We start from the raw sequence: 22,839 nt of genomic DNA, 5'->3' as shown, positions 1-22,839 counted from the left end.
GCTCAATGCTTAAGAGCATTTGCTGCTCTTGCAGAGGACCCAGGTTTGGTTTCCAGCATGGTCCATATGGAGGCTCACAACAGTCTGTAACTTCAGCTCCCTGAGATCTGATGCCTCTCCTTGCCTCCTTGGGCAGCAGCACACATGTGATGCACATAAATACAAACATCCAGGAAAAACACAATATATAAATAAAAATAAGGTTTTTTTAAGAGAGTGGGCATATAATTGGGAAGGAAAAGTGGTGGTGGAATGAGCAGAGAAAGGAGAGGAGAAAATAGGGAATGGATTTGATCAAAATACGTTATATGTATAGATGAAATTCTCAATTTTTTGAGAGTGGCTTGTTTCGTTTCTCTTTTGTTAATGATTTAAAGTGGTAAAAAGAGACGGAGACGATCTAAAGTAAACACTTCTTGGCATTATTAGAAAGTGAGCCCTCGAATACTAACATTTTCCCTTCTGTAGTGGAGTGGAAATGTTCTAATCTCACCCAAAACATTGTAACCTTCCCAGCTTTAACCCCTGACGTTCGTGACCTCCGGGATCTCTGTCACTCAGCCTCCCGGCCCCGCCCACTGGACCACGCCCCTCCTCTTCTCTGCGCCCGCAAGCCCGGACACTGAGTCTGCGCACAATTGGCCCTCCCGAGGTAAGCAGCCGGGGCGGGGTCCAGAGCCGGGCGTTCCGTGGAGAGGAAGAGGAAGAGGAAGTCGCAGGCGGGTCCTAGCGGGGCGTGAACCGGAAGTGCAAACGTCCTGCTTCTCCCCAGCCAGGCGGAACCTGTTCGGCTGGGCCCAGCGGCTGCAAAAGAACTTTCTCCCGCCCCAACGGTCGTTGCGGCCCGCAGCCTCGCCCACGCGGCGGCCTGAGGCGCGTCGTTTCCTCGTGTCCCCTCGTCGGGCGTACCCGCCACTTCTGCCCGGCCTGCCGGCCCACCCGCTGCAGTGATGTGCGACAAGGAGTTCATGTGGGCCCTGAAAAACGGAGACTTGGATGAGGTGAAGGACTATGTGGCCAAGGTGAGCTGGGGATGCGCTGGGGTGGCGTGGCCGCGAAGCCCAGGGGGAGGCGGGGGAGACTCCTGGAGGCCGAAGGGCCTGGACCTCTGTGGCCGATCGGTGCCAGGGAGCCGCTGTGTTGCTACGGCGGCTGTGGCCTTTCTGACCCCCCCCTCCCCCCTCGGGTAACTGGCGCCCTGGTAGTTAGTCTCTCTCGGTCGTTGAAGAGACCAGTTACTGGAATCTTTCTTTGAATGAGGCGGTTCTCCATCTTGAGCTTGCGGGTTACTGAGAAGTAACCCTAAGCAGTTAGAATCCGGAACGATTTCTTTCTTGAACTTGGGGCCTGGTGGGAATGGAAAGAATCCAGAGACATTCGTTAACCGTGAAAGTTAGTGAGTGCCCCCAAAGAGCCGCAGTTCAATTCCTGGAACTTGGTGTCACTTCACTGTGAAGTCTTAACTTTGGGTGTGGCCTTTTCCCTCTCCTCCAACACACATACATATATGTGTATGTGTTTAGTACTCGCTTCGGGTGATAAGGTTGTCATTTGGCATCTGGAGTGGTTAGGAAGTCGGAGGAGTTTTTCAAAAGCATTTTATTTGGGTACTCCATTGATTTCATCTGGAGTCTGTATGTGTGTAGTAAATAGTACTGCAGTCTACTCATGCTGTATTTGAGGGTAAAAGAAAAAATAGGATTAAGAAAGCCAAATTCAAGTCGAAACCCAAATTAATAGAAATAAATTCACTTTGTGAGGGACTTGAAAAGTTCTAAGCTAACCTGCCTTTGGACCTTAAAACTACACCTTTTTAATTATAAAAAGAACTTAATATTATTTAAAATTATTTTCTGAAAGTATAATTTTATGACAATTGTGAGCATCTTGGTCCTCTTCCAAAAGTGTGAGCCTGTGGTCGAGATTTCAGTTCTTAAAAGGTGTGAGCAGTGGTGTCCTGCTTCATAGGCCTGTGTTAGGAGGCAAGCAGAAGCAGTTTTGGGGGTTTTGATTGTTTTAAAACAACCACATCATTATACAAGGCTGATAGTCTTTTCTCCATTTAATGGCATCACAATTTAGACTTTTCATGTGTATTTGATCTGCTTAGTTGTGGATGGATGCTTAAGACATGCTGCTTTCTGAACTGCCTTAGCTAGTAGCAGACCAAAGCCTGAATCACAGCCTCTTTCAATGGAGGGTAAAAGAATAATACATCAACCAGTAGTGGAACACCATACTACTCTCTCAAAATGAGTTGTCTTTGTTTTTCCTGTCCTGCTCAAACCTAAGTGATTGGAAATACAAAACATTGGTAAGACTAACTGAATGTAGTTACAATATAGCATGCTTGACTCCCTGTTAACTTCATAACCGAACCATTCATCCCAACTGGAAACTGGGGGATTTCCCTCCATATCTGAGGGTTGTCAAGACTACCTTGCTTCACTCTCCAGTCCTAGCACCACTTCAAGTCAGCCCATACTCCGTTTTCTTGCTTTGCCCAGTCCCCATCCTGCTCATCTTAGTTAACTGAAGGGATCAGGATTTATTTAAGTGTGTTCTTTTTCTCAGTGAACTTCCTTCTCTAACTTGATGGTAGAGTCTACGTCTTGTGACTCTGTGTCACTTCCAGCTCCTCTTTCTTTTGGTCTACTGGGCCATTGTGATGTGTTGAGGGATTGTTTTTCTCACCTGTCTGGAAGCTCTATTCCAGACCCTGACTTGTATTTCTTGCAGTAGTCCATGTGCACTTAAGCCCTGTTTGGCCAAGTCAGCTTCACAAGTTAGTCTCCAAGCTGGTGAACTCATGTTTGTCCTCTTAGCCTAACTATCACCTCTTCCAGGAAACATTTCAACTTGAAAGGGAACTCAGCTTCTTAATGCTGTTTCATTTGTCAGGTCACTGTGATTTTGCTGTGTGTTTGTCCTCCGTTAGGCCCCGAGCCTCTGGGTATTAGATGCTATGTTCTTTTTCATCTTCACAGCTCCAGGATAACCCGAAGGAGTTTCACACATTAAAGTCTATGTTCCTAGTAAGAAATTCTTCCCCTTAGCTATGATTTTAATAAACCTCACTGTTATGTAATAGTAATTACCATTCACTGGTTAGTTTGTATGTTACACAGTAGTAGAAAGCACTCTGCGATTTTTTTTTTTTTTTTACTCATTTTCAAATTTTTTTTTACCATCCTATTTCTTTTGCATTTAAGAATGAGGAAATTAAGATTTGGAGGAGTTCATTTGACAAGGTTGCAGACTACTAGCCCAACTTGGGTTTAAATCAAAGGCTCTCTGAATCTAAAGCATACACATTTTTTTAAAAGCTGTATCAGTCTGCTTTGAAGTAGTTGTGTTTTTTCCATTTTTCTTAGCTTACTAAGGCTTAGAGTCAGCCCATTAAGAAAATAAGAGGCTTGCTAGAAGAACTTAGTCCTGACAATGAATGTAGACAGAGAGGGCTTTTTATTTACGTGCAACAGTTTAGAAATAATTAGCATAAAGGCAAGTATCTGGTAAACTTAAATTCTCACCAAACTGTCTTGTACAGTATGTGTCTGCAAGATGATTATTTGGTAACTTGTGGAATTTTTTTTTATAATCATAAGCTTGTTACTTATGTTTGTAGTTGTAATCCTGAACAACAATCCAGAAAAAAACAATATTGTGTGTTAGCCCTAGGAAGAAATGGATAACTAAATTACTGAGATTCCTATTCATAATTGCTTAACACTTTAAAAAAGAGTATGTTCTTAACATTTTATATATTTGACTATTGTGATGTAATATACAGATATTATTATCACATCAACCCATGAGTATAATTTTAGACATTTTAGAGGTAAGGTAAGTAATTTGCCCAAGATCGTGAAGCTCTCGAGTGGGTAGTAGGACTGAGATCTGAACTCACTTTCACAGGTTATGAAGGGCTTTCAAAATTCCTTGATATTAACCTCTTAACATGCTCTTGGCCTTCACTTCTAAACAATCTCAGATAGCTAAGGGGATATGTTGTTACTGTGTCCATAAAAATTAAAGAGTAGGGCAGGATGGTAATGGTCCCTTGAGGCTATTTAGAGATATACTCTACCATAGCCTTTGAGGATCCAAGGTTCCTTGGGGGAGTGCTTGTGAGTTGTGCTGGTGAGTAGCCCGTAGACGTCAGCAGCTCTACCAGCTCTAATACATGTCCTCTCTTGTTTACGTGCACTTCTGTTTCACCGGCTGTGAAACACTATACACTAGGTCTCTAACTTCCCTTTCTATGTGGTTTCTCTCCAACCCCATTCTAATTACATCAGCCTTTGACACTCTAATAGGCTTGGGAAGCAACAGTTGTGCACCATGTAAAAGATTGGATCCATTGAATCCAAGAAATGTAGCGAATCTAATCTAGATCTTTTTTCACTTTTCTAAAAAAAAAACAAAAAAGGGGGGGCGGGGAGTAGGCAGTTTTAAAGTGGTCCAGATGTAGTCATCTTGCATTTGTTGTTTTATGTCATTTTGTTTACTTTTTTAAACGTTTTTAAATTAGCAGTGTTTTTCTTTCAACAGCTTGGGTGGTGAGCCTGTAAGAAAGCTTGTATCAGCTTTTAGGAAATAGAAATGCTATCAGTAAAAACAGAAAATTTAGTACAATATAAATATTTATCTTTCTATTGTACTTTGTCTTTTTCTCAGATGAAATAATAGCAAAGGATCTTTCAACAAAAATATACAGAAGACAAAAATTAGTTCATAATCCTACTATCCTAATAATCTTAAGAAGTAAAATGAGGGGCTTAGGGAGATGGCTCAGTGGATAAGTACTTCTTGTCCAAGCCTGAGGACTAGAGTTCAGAGCTTCAGCACCCAGGATGCAGAGACAGGATCTCTGGAAAAAGCTGGCTAGCTAGATTAGCTGAATCAGCAAGTTCTGGGTTTAAGGAAGACACCCATCACCAACTCCTGGCCTTCATAAGCACACGCACGCATGCATGTGGGGTACGGGAGGCAGATTACTTCAGGCACAGATTTGAAAGTGTAGCAATTGGGACTAAAAGATGAAGACCTCTCCTCCCAGCCTCTGTGAACAAAATTAGCCATCTAAAGGGGTTTGTGTAGTTCATATCAGAAAAACTTTGGAAATCATTCACTTATCCATTTCCCCCCACTTAAAAGTTTTTTAAACACTCTTTACTTGCTCTCCTTAATTCCTTAATTTATCTTAAAGATGCTATATATTGAAATTAATTAATTACTCTGAAATGGTGCATGATATTTTATTGCATGGGTATGTTATAAATATCTATGATAAGCCTTTTATTTCCAGTTTTTGCACTAAACAATATTATAGTGATCATGTTTGTGTTTTAACAACTTTTGGGAATAGATCCATATTTTGAGTCTAAAAAGTTTCATGGATTTAGGTACACATGGACAATGCACTATGAACAGTCCTGAGTATCACTAAACTTTTTGGTTTTACCATTGGATAGATTAAAAAATGTATGTTGCTTTAATTTGTATTTCATTAAAAATTGAACAATTTAGAACATTATTGGCCGTTTGTATTCTTTCCCTGCTTGTTTTTCTTTTTCTTCCCTGTCCTGTGCTCTCCTTCTTTGGTTTTGGGTCTTGTTTTTTAGTCCAGTCTGTCCTGGAACTTGCTCTGTAGTCTAGGCTGGCCTTGAATTTAGGTTCCTCCTGCCTTACTCTTTCTGATTGGATTCTCATTTCTTATTTGTACCTGTTGTTCATTTTTTAAAATTAGCTAGTTGGCCCATTTACAAATTGTGCGAGTCCTATAAATTAAGGAATTTTTTTGTCATGTAAATGTTGTCCCAGTGTATCTTGATTTTTAGCTATTTGATCTATAAACGTATTGTGACTTGGCTGTTAGTCCCTTTCTGTTACTTATTTGGACTAGTAAAATAGGAGTGTAGTTTATTGAATTATATAATATTGTGACTGTCATGGTTTCTTAGTTAGGGTTATTATTACTGTGTTGAAACACCATGACCAAAGGCAAATTGAGGAGGAAGAGATTTGACTTACATATCCCAAGTTACAGTCCATTGAGGGAAACCAGTAGCAGGAATCTTAAAGAGTCTTATTAATAAAATCAAACCTGAGGCCAGTTACTGGGGTGAATGCTGAAAGATCAGAGAAGCAGAACAAGCCACAGCCACCTCACCTTGCCAGTTCCTCAGCTGATCCTGTTTCCTCAGACTAGAAGCCTCTCGGTTCTCATCCAGAATGAATCTCAGCTGAACTGTTGCTCAGAAGCCTAAAAGCTTAACCAGCTCTAGTTCCTCGTCCTCACGCTTTAAATACCTTTCTGCTTTCTGCCATCACTTCCTGGGATTAAAGGCGTGAGTCACCATGCCTGGCTGTTTCCAGTGTGGCTTTAAACTCACAGAGATCCAGGTGGATCTCTGCCTCCCAAGTGATAGGATTAAAGGCATGTGTACCACAATTTTCTGGCCTTTGTATCTAGTGGCTGTTCTGTTCTCTGACCCCAGATAAGTTTATTAGGGTGCACAATATTTTGGGGAACACAATATCACCACATGTGCGTGCTTAGAATAGAATTTATACAGTCATAAAGAAAAGTGCAATTATAACATTTGCGGAGAAGTGAGTGGAACTGTAAATCATTATGTTAAGTAAGCAAATCTTAGAAAGACGAGTACTGTTTTCTCTCACATGTAAAACATTTAAAATTGTGTGTAGGCCATGGAACCAGAAGGGAGATCTTGAGAAGAAAGGAAGAAATTGGAAGGGAATGGGGGCAAAGATAGGGTAATAGGAGCCATAGGACATGAATGCAAAGGGAGGACATTGGAGAAAGGAAAGGAACCAGTGAGGTGCAGTGGAAAAAGGACCAGTTAGAACAAAGTATATTGATAGATATGTGTGAAATTTCATGATAAAGTTCATTACTTTGTATGCTGAATTTTGACATTGTTAGTATCATCTAGTCCAACTCTTACATAAGGAAAACTTGGATGTTAAAAGCCTTAACTAGGACCTTGCTACTAGAATTGGGACTTCAATTCAGTTTAATCTGAAATGAATGAATTTTTTCAAAACCGACTATTGTGTTTTCTAATGGAGTACTTTATCCTAGCTACTCCTTCTGTGGGAATGTTGGGGCTTTGTCCTACTCTATCTGCTTGGTAAATTTCTGCTTTTGTCGATCAGCTTTTTAACATGCTAGAATGAAATACCTAAAGGATCTAACTTAGTATTCAAAGGAGAGGCTTAATTAGTTCACGGTTCTGAAGGTTCAGGGGCATGGAGCTGACACTGGCTCAGTTCTAGTGAGGTCCCTATTGGCTATGTCACATCATAGTGCATGGCAAGATTGAGAGTTGGGGAGGCGTGGAGAACCAGTCACATAACAGTTAAGCTAGGTTAGAGAACTGATAGAGGCCAGACTCAGGCTTTGATAGTTGTCCTCTCCAAGAACTACCTAAATCCCTTCCCAGGGGCAGCACCTAGCCTTATATAATATAGTAGAAACCACACACCCAAAATTTCATCAGCTTTCACACCACCGTACTGCAACCAAGCTTTCAGCACATGAACCCTTAGGGAACAAACTACTTCCAGATCCTATCACTGTTTATATTCAAGTTTTTGTTCATGTGTTTTGTTAAACAAAGCTCCCGACTTGTGCATTTATGACAGTATTGCATCTCAGCATACAGAGCTTTCTTGCTGAGTTTGTGCTGTGGAGTTTTTTGAACTTTTGGGAGCCAGAGTTAACTGACAAATTGTAACTTTGCAGAATAAATCCTAGTAGACAATAGCCAGAGAAAGGAGAAGGGGAAGTAGGAGAGAAAATGAGAGTTCAAGTTTTGCCTTAATGGCTGCTTTAAAAAAAGAAAAAGGAGACCCAAAAGGTGCATTTATAGGTGTTGAGTAGTTAGTACTGTTTATATGTTTTAGTATATAGTATATGGTTAGTATATTTATATATTTAGATAGTGCTCCTGAGAACTAGGCTGCTTTCCTTCCCCCAGAAGGCTTCAGCTAATCTTATGAGATACCATGTCTAGTGGAGCATTTGTCTTGTGAGAGGAGCCTCGTAAGCAATTGAAGCCCCTTTCTGATCTGGTGGATTCCCTGCTGTACAATATGAATCTTGATGAAATGTGAAGCCTGGCCCACACCACAACAAAATCCAAGAAATAACTTGCTTTCTCCTGCCCACACAGGAAATGGGTGCAAAACTCAAATATGACTAATGGGATGCTTCTGACTAGAGCTGATTATAGAAGCTTAAGCACAGTGAAGGGCAGTAAAGGATGCAGTGGCCACAAGAAAACACTCCGTTTAGAAAAACCACACTAGTGGCATCTCTTCTTTTGTCCAGGTTGTTCTTATGGCAGATTTTCATTTTTTATTTATTGACTGTAAGCCTTATTCTTCTGCATGTCTTTGACCTGCTCAGCAGTTCTGTTAGTGTTACACTTCTTAGTCAGTCTGAATGGGCTTTTATTGCTCATTTTTAGTTGCCAACTCTTCTGGGGTTTTGTTTTTTGTTTTTACTTTTTTAAAGATAGAAACTATCTTTAAAAAAAAAAAAGGAATTATCATTGTATTCCCAGTTGTCACATTTCTCTTATCTACCGTACAGGTCAGCTAAATTTGGTTTGGATTGGATAGCTATTTGGGGAAGCTAGCCCTTCCTTTCTTTTTTTCAAGTGGATTTGCCATATATATTTACCCTCTAATTGGTATAATGATATTCTTTCTTTTCTTAGAAATAGCCTGTAGTGTTCAAAATCTTGGTTGTTTTGGTGAACTTTATGCAGTTCCCATGATTCTAGTGACAGTAGTTGTCTACATATCTTGCCAGTTTCAACTTTGTCTTGTGACCATCATTTTGGAATTTTAGTCAGATGTTTTCAAAATCACCCATCATACTTGAAAGTAAAGTTTTGCACTTGATGCTTTATGAAAATTAAGAATCATTAGTCTTTTTTTTTTTTTTCCTAATAGTAACATAAAAGCACCTGTTGAAGCCTCAGCATTCTCATTTGAGACAGGATCATGATGTTGCCAACTCATATTTTATGCGATTTTTAAAGAGACAGTAAACATGTCTAAAAAGAGCAACATCTCCACTACATGTTGCAGCTGTGCAGTAATGTTTGCTATTTATGTTGCCTGCAGATTATTTACTAAGTGAAGGCTTAGAAAGTAAGGCAAGAGGCTGGCAAACTTGGCTCTGTTTTCATAAATGACCAGTTAGTACTTATTTCAGGACTTGTCAGCCATATGGTCTCTATCTCTGCTGTTGTGCAGAAGCAGGAATAGATAGTATATAAACAACTGAACAGTTGAATGTGCTATTTGTGTTCCAATAAAACTTTATTTACCAAAAATAGACAATAGGCTTGATTTGACCCATTAGCCATAGATTACTCATCTTTACATAAGACTGAAGTTAAAAAGAAAAAAGTGAATTCATCCAGTAGACTAAATTTCTTCTTTATCATCAAGATTTTGACATCTAAAATAAGTAGGATACATGATAAAATAGAAGTTTTATTTTGAGGATGTTTCCAAAAATCCATTTCAGAAATCCTTATGGTTGAAAGATGTTGAACTATAATGAAAACCAAAGCATAGAAAGCCATGTGTGGGTAGATGGAAGAAATGTTAAACTAAAATTCTCTAAACGAAAAAGCATAGTCTCTAGTGAATTTGAACCTTAGGCAAGAGATGTGGAATTAGTCTATAAATTGAACATTAGGAATCTTTATTCACAAATGTGCAAACAAATTAACCTACGTTCTTAAACTGAAAGGAATTTCTAGAGAATCTTTTCAGCTGTCAAAATGTTCAGCAAAATATTCTAGAATTCTCTCCCCAGCTCTGGTGCCAGTCCCATGACCTGGTTTGATTTCTAACTCCAGCAGTGCAAGAGAAGGCTAGTTAACACAGTTTTCACTGGTTCATTCATAATTAATTCAGTGAATACCAGTTGAGCACCTACAGTGCCGGCCGGTGTATTAGATAAGCATGAACACAACCAAAGTTAATGCTTCTAAGGATATGTGTTCTTTGGGGGGTTCATTGGAATGTACAAGAAAACAGCAAAGACATTGATTGTATGGGTTCTAAATAAGTTGTTTTTCTTAAATACATGAACTATGAATAAAACTGAGGAGCTTTACATTTTGTTAATAAAATACAACTCTATAAAAAAAGATGCTATAAAATCCATGATAAATTTATATTTGGTTCCAATAGAAAGAAGAATAAACACTGTAAAATACCAGATTTAAATCAGAATTCCAGTAATACGAATGTCCCTTCTTTGAGTTCTGTGTTGTATGTATATAGTTAACACAGCAATATATATATATATATAAATGTATCATTTAGCTACGCAAGGTCAACCTAACCCTCGTCTTACAGTTAGGGAAGTGGGAATTGAGTAACTTTCCCTAGCTTTCACAGCTAAGTCACAGCAGGACAGGATTTCAGCTCAGATCTGAGTCATTCCAAAAGAACATTCCTGTTCTTTCCCATCATTATTCATAGAATGTTTGAGAACTACAAATGATTGGGGGTGAGGGAGTAAAGTCTTCTTCTTTCCCACTTGTTTCCTTCTTGTCAAGAAGTTTATTTACAAATACAGCTTTTCAGTCTGTAATCAACTGAATCAAATAACAGATACTTTCCAGGCTGCCAGAATGTTTTCAGAAGGAATTGTAACTATGGATCACTGAGTTTGTATCTTGTGAATGAAGCTACATTTTGATTTTTTTTTCCCCCAAACTGAGATAGAACCATAGTATTTTGAATGTGTTTCTTAATTTGGTGAGTTTCTTCATGCCTTCGGCTACTAAACTCTTAGTTATATACCACAAATAAAACTTTTCTTTAAAAACAAATTACTATTTTAGTTGCAAAATGTATATTTGACTAACTACTTTTGGACCTTAGGAAAAAAATTAAGGGTCATTTAGCAAACAAACTAGCTGTATAAAATTTAAGAATTACCAAAATTTGAATCACTTAACTGGTTATTTTGAACAACAAAAAAAAATTGCTGAATTGAAGTAAGTGCATAAGTAGGGGAATAAGATTAGGGTCTTAACTTCATGGGTTCTTTAAACCCTTTTTATTGTAGTCAGAAAGGTAGATATTAAAACTTTTTATTGTCTTAAAATACTTAAACAGCTAAGCATTGCATTTCTTTACACTTAAAATTTTTTGTAGCACATTTTATTTTTCACTCCATCGATACATATCCTTCTAGAACCTGAATGGTCCTAGGATAAGAATCCCAGAAGTACTTGGAAGATTTTGTAATCTTCCTTCTTAAATGTGATATTTTGTTTTATTTGTTCCTGTGAATAGTTTCTTTCCTGCAAGATCCACAGCCGTCACTACCCACTCTGGAAGTGTTCCTTAAGTAGTTTGTCAGTGAACTACCTCTCAAATGAACTTTGTTATTAAACTTTATGTAAATAGCATTGAAGATTCGTATTTATTTATATACCAATTAACTTTTTAAAAAACAGGGAACGGGTTGGAGTTATCTATCATACCTTTTTACTTTTTGCTGTCAGTTTTTCTGTATTAGGCAGTTACAGATAAAGTATCAAAGCTTTTCTCACCTCTTTTGGCTGCTTTACCGTCAAAGGTAGATTTGAACCCACTGCTCTGCTGTAATTATAATTCTGGAACTGTGCTGGAACTGCTCTGCACTCTTACCACCACTGGTACAGTGAGGTTAGTCTCTGCAAAATTACATCCTAAGGTAAAAGTTTTAGCGAGTGAGGTAGATAGGGTGAGAAAATAAGGTATACATGGGGAAAGGTAGGAAATGATGGGCCAGAATATTCTTCTCAAAAAGACCTTAAGAATTAAGAACTCCGATCTATTCTAAATAGGACAGGAAATACTTAGCACTGACTGAATGGCTAGGAACATTGGCTCAGCTGTAGAATTTGGTAAATTTAATACATCTGCTGTTTGCTTTCTACTCACTCAGGTGTCCAGTGTTAATTTACATGCTGTCCTACAAAATTGTCACACATAGCCTGCTTTTTTTTTTTTTGGTTTTTCGAGACAGGGTTTCTCTGTGTAGCTTTGCGCCTTTCCTGGAACTCACTTGGTAGCCAGGCTGGCCTCGAACTCACAGAGATCCGCCTGGCTCTGCCTCCCGAGTGCTGGGATTAAAGGCATAGCCTGCTTTTGAGTAGCTTTGGGGGCCATTAGTCTTTTGTGACAATACAGTATGAACTCATGCCTTAGATCTTGGTTTCACAAAGTGTGCACATTTGGAAATGAAAGGGAGAGAATTATTTGTTTCTTTTCATCTGAAGAAAGGCCTAAAAAGGCTAACAGCCGGAGTCAGGTGGCCAATTAATTTAAAATGTTTTTTCTATCTATATTTCTAACCTAGTGTAGTTTAAGATCCATATAAAAGATCTGGGAGTTAAAGGAGAAACTCTGGCTCTTAAATGTATGCCACACAAGATTTGAGTGGTGTCCTTAAACAAACTGTACAGTGTTCCAATTATATAAGAATAGTTTCTACACCTGCGCGCGTGCGCGCGCGCGCGCACACACACACACACACACACACACACACACACACACACACACACACATTTTTAAGCATGTTTCTATTCCGTGTTAAGACCAATTAGGAAAATAGAAGAGACACAGATTGCAGAAGGCTGGGAGAATAAACCTAGTAAGTATTGCTGTCTTTGAATCATGCCTGCCATGCCTTTATCTGCTAGAGAACCAGGGTGCTTCCTTCTCTCATCAGAGCTGTTCTCATGTTATTGTCCACATAAAGACACATGACTAACGTACACATGTTTAAAGTACAAAATTAATGTGTCTGCTTTTTTGCTTTGAATTCTCCTTTATCATTTATTAATATTCTTAGTTTTATAGTGAAATATGCCTAAAATATATGTTATCCTAAGCAAAGTCACAGTAACTCTGGTTGAGGTTTGACAGTACTGTGAGTCATGGTGGTGGAAGGAAAAGTTGTCCACTCTGACCCCTGTAATAGGGCCTTTAAAATCTAACAAGACGAGACACACATACCTGACACACACATTCACACGGAAAGGTAAACTGCCAGGGAGGTAAGTTTTTGATCATTCCCTTGGTGGAATTCCTTTAATTTTGCTGTTCTTAGGACACAAAACTAAATGGGACTCATTATTTACATGTTAGCCTTCCCCAAAAGGCAGCTAATTCTTTGATTCATTCAGAACTTCCTGCTTCTTCTCAAGCAAGTAAAACTGTGCCTAACTTACAGTAAATATTTGTTTAGTTAAATCAAGTTGGGTAGTAGGTCTTTTTCTGATACCAAGTTTCATCTTTTCTAACCTTTGCCTACTTTTATAAGTAAAATTCAGAATAACATTTTAAACAACATTTTTACTTGAAAGTAATTTTTTCCTATTTTATTTGGTGGTGTGTTAAATCTGTTTTGTTGAGCCAGTTCATGTCAGATATTAAGTATATATGGCCATGGCCATTTGTAGCACTTTGTCTTTGGAGAACTGTTTTCACTGTCATGTGTGCAGAAAAGTCTTTCCTGGCCGGGCGGTGGTGGCGCACGCCTTTAATCCCAGCACTCGGGAGGCAGAGCCAGGCGGATCTCTGTGAGTTCGAGGCCAGCCTGGGCTACCAAGTGAGTTCCAGGAAAGGTGCAAAGCTACACAGAGAAACCCTGTCTCGAAAAACCAAAAAAAAAAAAAAAAAAGAAAAGTCTTTCCTGGTCTAGGAGGTGAGAAAATAGAGAAGTTGTAGACTGCCGTGATAACGGAGAACCTTTACCCAGGAGAGGAAAAAGGTAGCTGAGATGGTTTGAGTGCAGCCACCAACTAAGGCCGACAAACTTATTGGTGTCTGTACGGTAGGCAGTGGTACTTGCCTGACTAGAGGCCTGAAGCTTCTGCACAGAGAGCTCTTTGTTCACGGTCTAATAGCCATCTCTTCACAGAAAATAGGAAGTAAGCAGATAATGAAAATGTAAGATTCAAATAACCGGGGGAGGGTTTCTAACCTCTCAAAGGGTGTGATTCTCAAAGCAGGCTCTTGTAATGTCTTTGTCTTGCTTTAGAAGACTGTTACTGACCTCAGAATTAGTTGAAAAATCTTCCCATCCATTCTGGTTTCTGGAAGTGTATAGAACAGGTCTGAAGACATGTAAGTATTTGAAAGTTTCCTTGTGAGGTCACCTGTGGAGTCTGGTGCTGGCATTTAATGTGCTTTACCCTTCTCTTCTGTTCATGTTTCAGAATGGTTTAGCAGTTGCATTGATCTCCCTGAATCACCTTTTTATTTATCTCCATGGTGTCCTGTTTTCAATTTATTTAATTTCTACAGTGACCTTTATTCTTTTGTCCTTTTTGCTTTGCTTTAAGTTGCTTTTTTTAATTTGTTTTGGAGAAACAATTATATACAAAAATATAGAAAGGGCATTATCTTTTAATGCTACACATTTCTTCTCAGTGCTGCTTTGCAAAGGACCCATCTAGAGAATCCTCTACTTTTGGTCACTTGACAGCTAAAACAAGAATTGTAATACAAGTGTGAAGGGATAAAGGAGAAAGTTTAAACATGACTTATTTCGTACATATTTTGTAGCCTTATATTAAGAATACAACATTGTGAGCCGGGCGGTGGTGGCACACGCCTTTAATCCCAGCACTTGGGAGATGGAGGCAGGCGGATCTCTGTGAGTTTGAGGCCAGCCTGGTCTACAAAGTGAGTTCCAGGAAAGGTGCAAAGCTACACAGAGAAACCCTGTCTCGAAAACCAAAAAAAAAAAAAAAAAAAATACAACATTGTGATTCAGAGGAGTGTCTTTTTAATAAAAGCATCTTACTGGGGACTTACCAAGGCCATTTATTTACTGTATTTCAATACAATAGTCCATACAGATAACACTGATATGAAAAGGAAATAATAATAATGGGAGGAAAACTAACTTTATCAGTGATTGATCTCATCAGTACCTCTTGTTGACTTGTGTTTCTTCATTTGACTGGAATGTAAGGTGATACAGCAAATCACTTTTGTTATTTAAATTTCTTTCTAAGCGATATATATTGGGTTCAGCCATATGTTTGTTTATATTTCAGCCATTCTGCAGAAACTTGCTTTAACTCAGCTTTGGATAGTCTTTTAGTTTAAGTGTAAATTAGTAACAGGACTGGTTAGTGGAGTGCTTGCTCAGCATCCCCAAAGTCATACATGCTGTCTTCAGTTCCACTTAAAACCAGGTGTGTGTGTGCCTATGGTCCCATCGTGAGTTCAAGGCCGGTCTGATCTACATGAGACTGACTCATTAATTAATGGATGGGATGGATAGACGGATGGATAAATGGGTTAAACCGACACCAGTGCTCCATAAAAATGATAGTTAACTTTCATTTTTTCTCTGTGTTAAACATTTTACAGCATACTCTTCACTTATCACCACAGTTGAAATTTAAGCATTGTGGAGAGTACAGACATTTTTACTCTACTTACTGTTAAGAAATCAAGATTTAGGAAGGTGAGAGGTCTCTGGTCCCGTAACTATATGGAAAAGTTGGAACACTACCCATTCTCCTCCATAGGTCTTAAGATATTATGCACCTATCTTTATATGTGTATATTTCAAGTCCCCGTTTTAACAGATGTTAGCATTAGGTGTCATATGTTCCAGTCAAGAACAGGTCATATGTACATGGTGGTTCTGTAACAAAACACCAGTGAGGTTGGTAGCTGTCAGTTTTTTTAAGTATACTTTATTTTTTAAAGTCTGTTCTATGATGTGTGTTCAACAACAAAATCATCCAACTACAAAACATTTAAATCACGTTTTTCAGGGAATGTCCTCATAATAAACTGGCTGAATTGACTAAATAGCCGGTTGGAAGTCACTTCTTTCAACTGCCATAGTAGTCTTTTTTTTTTTTTCCTTTTCTTTTTTTGGTTTTTCAAGATAGGGTTTCAGAATATAAATATAAACAGAATATAAGTAACTTGCCTAGTGTTTAGTGGTGACGAAGCATATATTCTTAACCCATACAGCATACTGTAGGGAAAGGTAAAGAAGAAAAATATGACTTCTGCTCCTGGAATTTACATCCCATTGAGAAAGAAAGCATATACATGTAAAAGGTGGCAAAAGCACTCGATACCTAAATGATTGCTGCAGTTTTGAGGGAGGGAACGCTTACCATAACCATAAAAGATGATGTAGATAAGAGAAATCTTGACTTTCCTATAATACATACATTAATGGAAGAAAGGAAAGGAGTGGGCTGAGTGAAAAGGATGGGAGTTGAGGAACTTGAAAGCACAGCTGGTAATGGCTGTGAAGTGGTAAGGCTTTTCTATCTTTATCCAGGGTCTGGTGAATTGACTAAGCTAAGCCAAGTGAATAGTATAGTTACTGAGAAAATAAACTTTTAGGCATTTTGCTACTTTGTAAAATCTGAACTCCTTTAAAAGGAAGCAAATTTGAATTAGAAGCATCTTGGCGCTATAGAAAAAGAATGGCATTCAATCTATACTTTCATTAATTGAACCTCATTTGAAAACTATTCTCTTTTAGCTTTACATTTGATGGATAAAAGGCCCTTGTCCTGGGGTACTTTGCAGATTAGAAATTATATATATTTTTATTATATAGCATGATACCAAAAATACAGTAGTTGGTCACTAGAAAAGCTAGTGTCTTAACACTATATCCTTGTTATTAAGATTACGTCATAGTCTTCTGGTAACTGTGATGATGAATTTCTTTGTTTTTGTTTATAGAACACCAATATTTTCAAATTAGGTCATCTCCACACATTAGGTGGTAAGCTACATGCATTGGAAACCATGCCTTTGTTCACCTTTGTCTTCCCAATGCCTGGTGGTATTCCTGTTTTACCACACCACTGTAGTAAATACTGAAAGAATAGAATGGTTGTTATTACTTCCGATAATGATACATGACACAGAAAATACAAAATCTCAGTATTTGAACTTACCAGTCTTCTGTGTCTATATATGACAGTATGCTGACTGAACTCATTTGAGGTAATAGAACACAGTGATGTATTTCATTGCATTTAGCATTATTACGTATTTTCAGTTTGCCTAATCATGACTTGAGTACCATGTGTTATTATGTAGGCTGTGACTTCTTTACATTTTCATTTCACTTTCCAAAAATAGAATTTTCACGAAACTCTTTAAAGTTTTAAAGAAGTTTTAAAAGAAATAGCAGGTGCCTTGTTTTGTTTCCCTCTTCAGTCTCTTATCCATATAAACATTGTTTCATTTGGCTACTCTGACTAGGGAGAAGATGTCAACCGGACACTAGAAGGTGGAAGGAAGCCTCTTCATTATGCAGCAGATTGTGGACAGCTTGAAATCCTGGAATTTCTGCTGCTGAAAGGAGCAGACATTAATGTATGTACTAGACAGACATTAATACTTTATGGTATATGTATAATATATGTGATTCTAGAAAAATATCGATCATATGCTTCGAGGAAGTCTTTGCTGTGGGTTTATGAAACAGTTACTTTAAATAATATAGTCCTCCCCAAATTCTTCCTGTTTTTAAGTTAATGAACTGTTTGCTGTCTCCCACCTTGGCTGTTGTTTTTCAAGTTCTAAAGCTGGGCGAGTTAGCACTGTAGGTAGTAGATGCTGTCATGTAATGGAGCATGCAGTGGTAGGCTGCACTAGCCTGGATCACAGGACAAGTGTGAGCAAGTCCCCAGGCAGGAGTTGTCATCTCCTGACTGGAGCCCTTTGTAATTTCAGGATTTCAGGAGATTGCTTTGATGATCATAATAGTGGAAGAGAGAACTTTTCACCATGGTAGTTGGCCCAATCGGTCTGTCTCTCTTGCCTCCTCATTGGCGTTTTTACCCCTCCTTCCTTTCTGAAGCACACTGGCATTTCTACAGTAGTGGGAAAGCTAGCTTCAGAGGAACTAGTCACATCAGGGGGCAGATAAAAGAGTCAAGCTTAGGTCGGATTTCCTCTCCACACTGATTCCCAAGAGAAGACACTTGTGTGCTTGGGCTTCGTGGTAATTTTTAAGTGACTAGAAACTTCTCTCTCAAGTAATTTTTGTACAGAAAGGAAAATGGGTATTAATTTTGAAATAGTCCTAAGAATTCCCTAATTAAAGCTTTTTTTAAAGGAAATAAAATTATCTCTTTGATGTTTATAGGCTCCAGATAAACATCATATTACCCCTCTTCTGTCTGCTGTCTATGAAGGTCATGTTTCCTGTGTGAAATTGCTTCTGTCAAAGGTAAGACCAATGTTCATTTTTATTGCTTATTTTAAAACCCTTATTTCTTTGGAACCATTTAAACTAAGTGTGACTGCAGGGACAGAAATGGAAATCTAGAACAGTGTTAGTTATGGTTGCTGGCTATAGACTGTTTGCTTCCAGCTTGTGATGGTTAAAGTCCTTGGCCTAGTTTCCTTCATAAGAAAATCTTGTTAAGTAAAAGAAGTCAGCTAAAGTAAGCAAGTATTAATGGTGTAAGAAATGGCATTATCGTGGATGGGTAGATTTGCGGCCTGGTACAAGGTGATAGAGCACACTTTAAGTCACGGGGGTTTGAAATTTTACACTTCTTTCTGTAATCTATACTGACAAAGATTATCGGATGTGTTTTACCATAAGGGCTCTCTACTTTGTTGATACGATTGAGATAGTGCTGAGTCTGGGAGTTTTCAAATGTTTTCATCTTGGTTAATGCATGATAGATTACAGAGTCCAGCCTTAAGAGTAACCACTTAGCCGGTTGGTGGTGGCTATGCACACCTTTAATCCCAGTACTCGGGAGGCAGAGGCAGGTGGATTTCTGTGAGTTCGAGGACAGCTTGATCTACAGAGCGAGTTCCAGGACAGGCTCCAAAACTACACAGAGAAATCCTGTCTCGAAAAACCAAAAAAAAAAAAAAAAAAAAAAAAAAAGAGTAACCACTTACTAGGAACCATTCTAGCTGTGTTATATTCTATAAGGGAAGACATCTCTATAGAGTAAGTCACCAAACTTACATTTTATGTCCATACACTGAAGAGTCTAGACTCATTTCCACTTGGGATCTTAGATTATGGCCTGCTAAAAGAAAGCAGCAAGGAAAAAGAGAAAGAAACTAAATTAGTAAATTGTATATATAAAGATTGGTCAAGTTCCTGGCACAAAATACTTATGTAATCAGTGATGAGTCATTTTTAGAACTAAGACTAAAGGTGGGCTTTGCCCTTCTTTGCTCGTTTCAATACAGTAGAGGGAACTGGGGAAGATAAACACTTTTGTCTTAACTCTTATCACTACCTCCTTAGAGCTCTACAATGGGTCCTGTAACACTGCTGTTGAGTTTTACTCTTAGAGTCATATCAAACAATAACTGGGTGCCTGTAAATGTGTGATTTTCATTCTTTTATAATAAATTCAGTGTGTTCTTTCCCCTTAGCCATTTCTTGAACTATAGATAGAACTTTTTTTCTTTCTGATATGCTTGTTTTTCTTCATAAGAAAACAAAACAAGACATAGTTATCTTAGAGAGGGGCCAGTCACTGTTCTACATTCTTTAGTGTCAAAATATTCGTCTTCAATTCATTTAGACCTGTATTTATAAGTTTCCATTGTTAAAGAATCTTCTACAATAAAGAATTCTTAAAATTCTTGATTTGTGTATGTATTAGGCCCTCCTGTGGTGTCCTAATAAATGTTTTATTATTGAGTTATTGAGTTATTATTGAGTTATGTTAACTAGTTTGTTTTTTATTTTATTTATTTTCCTTTGGTCTGTGCCTTGTTTTGTTGTCAAATAAATGACATTAGAGAAGTCTGTATTGGTGGCAGTTACAGTTATATATAACTATATATACAGTTATAGTTACAGTTGTGTGGAACTGGTGTCTTACGAATTTTTTAAATGGAGAAAATTTAGTTCTGCTTTCTTGAAATTAACTACTTTGATTTTAGTATTGTATGACCTTTTTTTAATGAACACTCTGTAATATTCTTAGCCAATCTTTTTTTTTAATCAATGATACTCCACCAGAAATTTTTTATTGCTAAAATGGGGCTATTCCAATGTATCTTTTAAAAGATTCAGTCAGTATTATATTAATTCTAGGTCTACCTTCCACCAAAGCTAGAATCCTTATAGATTCCAGAATTGTTTACATTTCTCATTTCTTATGCAACTATTATACTGATAGCATAAGGATAAAATAATAAGCAGCAATTTAGAAACACTCAGTATGATCACAGTTAATAGGACATAGAAACAAAGAAAATTGCTAGAATCAAAATTGTGTTACCAAGTAATAATTTACTCACAAGTCAAATACCATAAGCATCATCTCTTTTTATGGATAAAGAGACCGTTTGTCTCAAGGAGATCTAAATGCCTGAAGGCCTAACAAAATTTAATGGATGGAGGTTTAATAGCCTATGTTCTCTCTACTACTTAAAAATGCTGGAATTGATCAGAGCAGTTGTGAGGCATGGAACATACCCATATCTATAGATAGAAAGACATGCAGACTGATGTTTAATTGCTGAGCTGATAAATTAGAAAAATGCAGAGAGATCCTCAGATATCAGACTTCCATTTCAAGACTGAAATCTAACCACATGGCCTTGCCTCCTGGTTTTGGGTAGGCTTTTGTTTTTGTTTTTTTTGTGTTTGTTTGCTTTGGTTTTAGGTTTGTTTGTTTTTTATTTTGTGTGTGTGTGTGTGTGTGTGTGTGTGTGTGTGTGTGTGTGTGTTTGTGTGTTTTCAGCCAACTGACAGAAAAGATTTTTTTTTAATTAATGAACTAATTAATGCCTTGTAGTGGATCATAGAAAGGGGATCCATTAGGCATTTGACAAGAAATGGTAGTGAACCCTTAAAACATAGGAAGCAGAGAGGGCAGAGTCAAAGAAAACATTTTCAACTATATTCTAGATAGGATTTTTACCAAAGGGAGGAGCTGCTCCAAGCCCAAAGGTACTTGGTACCCCTGAGCAAGTGGAATGGAAGTTGGATATGCTTCAGGACAAAGCACAGTACAAGAAAGAAAAATTAGGGTGGGGGTAAATCTAAGCAGATCTGAAAATACAAAATGAATATTAGCTAAGACCAGAGAATTGGTAAAGCAAGTGTGCAGTATTGACACCCATGAGAGAAGAATGGTGACTAATGGCACAGCATCGGGTGAGTATAAAGGTGTAAGGGCCAAGCTCACTGTGCTCATCCTGGTTTTACCAAAGCAAAAATAGACTGGGTAATCATTTGTCATTTAGAATTGTAATTATGCCAGTTGAATAAAAAATCTTTTCCAGAAAATTCTTTGAAATGTAAGCACTGCATATCAGTGCTATAAAAATACAGGTCAGGCTCCTGTAATCTCAGTACTTGGGTAGTGGAGGCAGACTAGAGAGTTCAAGACCAGCCTGGGCTATGTGAGGCCCTAACAAACATGCATACCATGGGGGGAGGAGGGGAGGGTGCCACATGTTCTATGCCTTGCAAACCATGTTGTCTTCGTCATAATTCTGTGATAGCAGCTCCACATATTCTATCAGTGAGTGGAGGGTAAAATGTTATTACAAAAAACGAGTACTTAGACTGTAGCTTGCTGTCCAGCCCCTTCTGTAGCTCATAAGTACTTTGGAGTTTATAGTAAGCATCATTTTAAAGCCTTGAGTGGCAGCATGATTCTTCCAAAGTTGAATTGCATCATCTTGGACATGTAGTACTTACTGTTGAAAATGAATGTAGCCAAACAAGAGTTCATAAAACACTCATCTGGATCTTCATGGTTCATTACTAAACTCTTCTGATTTATATTTCAAATGTTGAAGTAATAGCATGAATACATTATTTGAAGAGTGCTGATAGTAAAACCTTATTTTTGTTAAATCTACTATTTTTAGCAAATGAGTTTTTATAGACCCAAAACTCATTTATTTTCAAGTTACATATAGTATGATGTTACTTTTAAAGTTAAAAAAAAAATTAGTAACTTGCCTCTAGCAGCTTTACAATGTCATGTTGAACGTTTCTTACATTATTTACCAGCTGCTAAATTTTCTACATTATTACTTTTTTAAAATTCCTTATAATTTATATAATTTCTTATAGTTTATATAAGTGATGATAAAGGGTTTTTAAGCAGTCCAGTATCCTTGTTCTTTAATCCTAAGGGGGAGAAAAAAATCTGAATCTGTTAGTATATGGTATTATAGAAAAATACCCTTAATAGACCCACCCTAAAAATACCCTACTTCTATTACCAGTCACTTTTAAATGTTATTTTTTTGTGATAAACTGATAGTCAGCAGACTACATTGCTTATGTAGTATACACTGCTGTTAAAACTAATAGGAGCTAGGCATGGTAATTCATCCCTGTAATCCCAATACTCAGGACACAAGACAGGAAGCTCTGGGGCCAGCCTGGGCTATAGCTCAAGACTGTCTCAAACAGCCAAAACAAAGAAATAAGGTAGGACTAGGAATTCTTTTAAATAGACATGTTACATCCCAGTAATGTAAGTTTCAGAGCACTGTATCTTAGATTATAAAAACAGATGGTATATTTAATTTGTTTTTATAAGCCATCATTCTGTTACTAATTGTATTTAGCATTTGAAGGCTTAATAGTCCTCATGCTCTGGAATATTCTGAGGATCAGAGAAAGTAGTGATCGTTTGGTTTTTAGTTCAGTACTTGTCTCCCTGATATATTTGTATATTTGATCCTTTTCTGTGCCAACTACATTGTGAAGTAGGAGAAATTGTTTCCCTTTCCTCAGTACCCTACACCATAGTGAAAATTTTC

General features: G+C 37.8%; 1 protein-coding gene across 1 annotated transcript in view; it reads left to right on the top strand.

Moving 5' to 3' along the window:
• Nucleotides 1-696: 696 nt before the first annotated feature.
• Mtpn (myotrophin) overlaps nucleotides 697-22,839 on the top strand; it is a 31,487-nt gene continuing 9,344 nt past the window's right edge. Inside the window, exons 1-3 of the mRNA XM_052720660.1 lie at nucleotides 697-1,022; nucleotides 17,323-17,436; nucleotides 18,212-18,295. Of these exons, the coding sequence (XP_052576620.1) occupies nucleotides 951-1,022; nucleotides 17,323-17,436; nucleotides 18,212-18,295 (270 nt within the window). The 5' untranslated portion in view covers nucleotides 697-950. The remainder of the gene's footprint in view (nucleotides 1,023-17,322; nucleotides 17,437-18,211; nucleotides 18,296-22,839) is intronic.

This window comes from Peromyscus californicus, unplaced genomic scaffold (genome assembly GCF_007827085.1).
Source record: "Peromyscus californicus insignis strain IS unplaced genomic scaffold, ASM782708v3 Scaffold_6__1_contigs__length_162567912, whole genome shotgun sequence".
NCBI lineage: Eukaryota > Metazoa > Chordata > Mammalia > Rodentia > Cricetidae > Peromyscus > Peromyscus californicus.
Note: the sequence above shows the minus strand (reverse complement) of the source record. Positions and strands in the feature narration are given on the sequence as shown.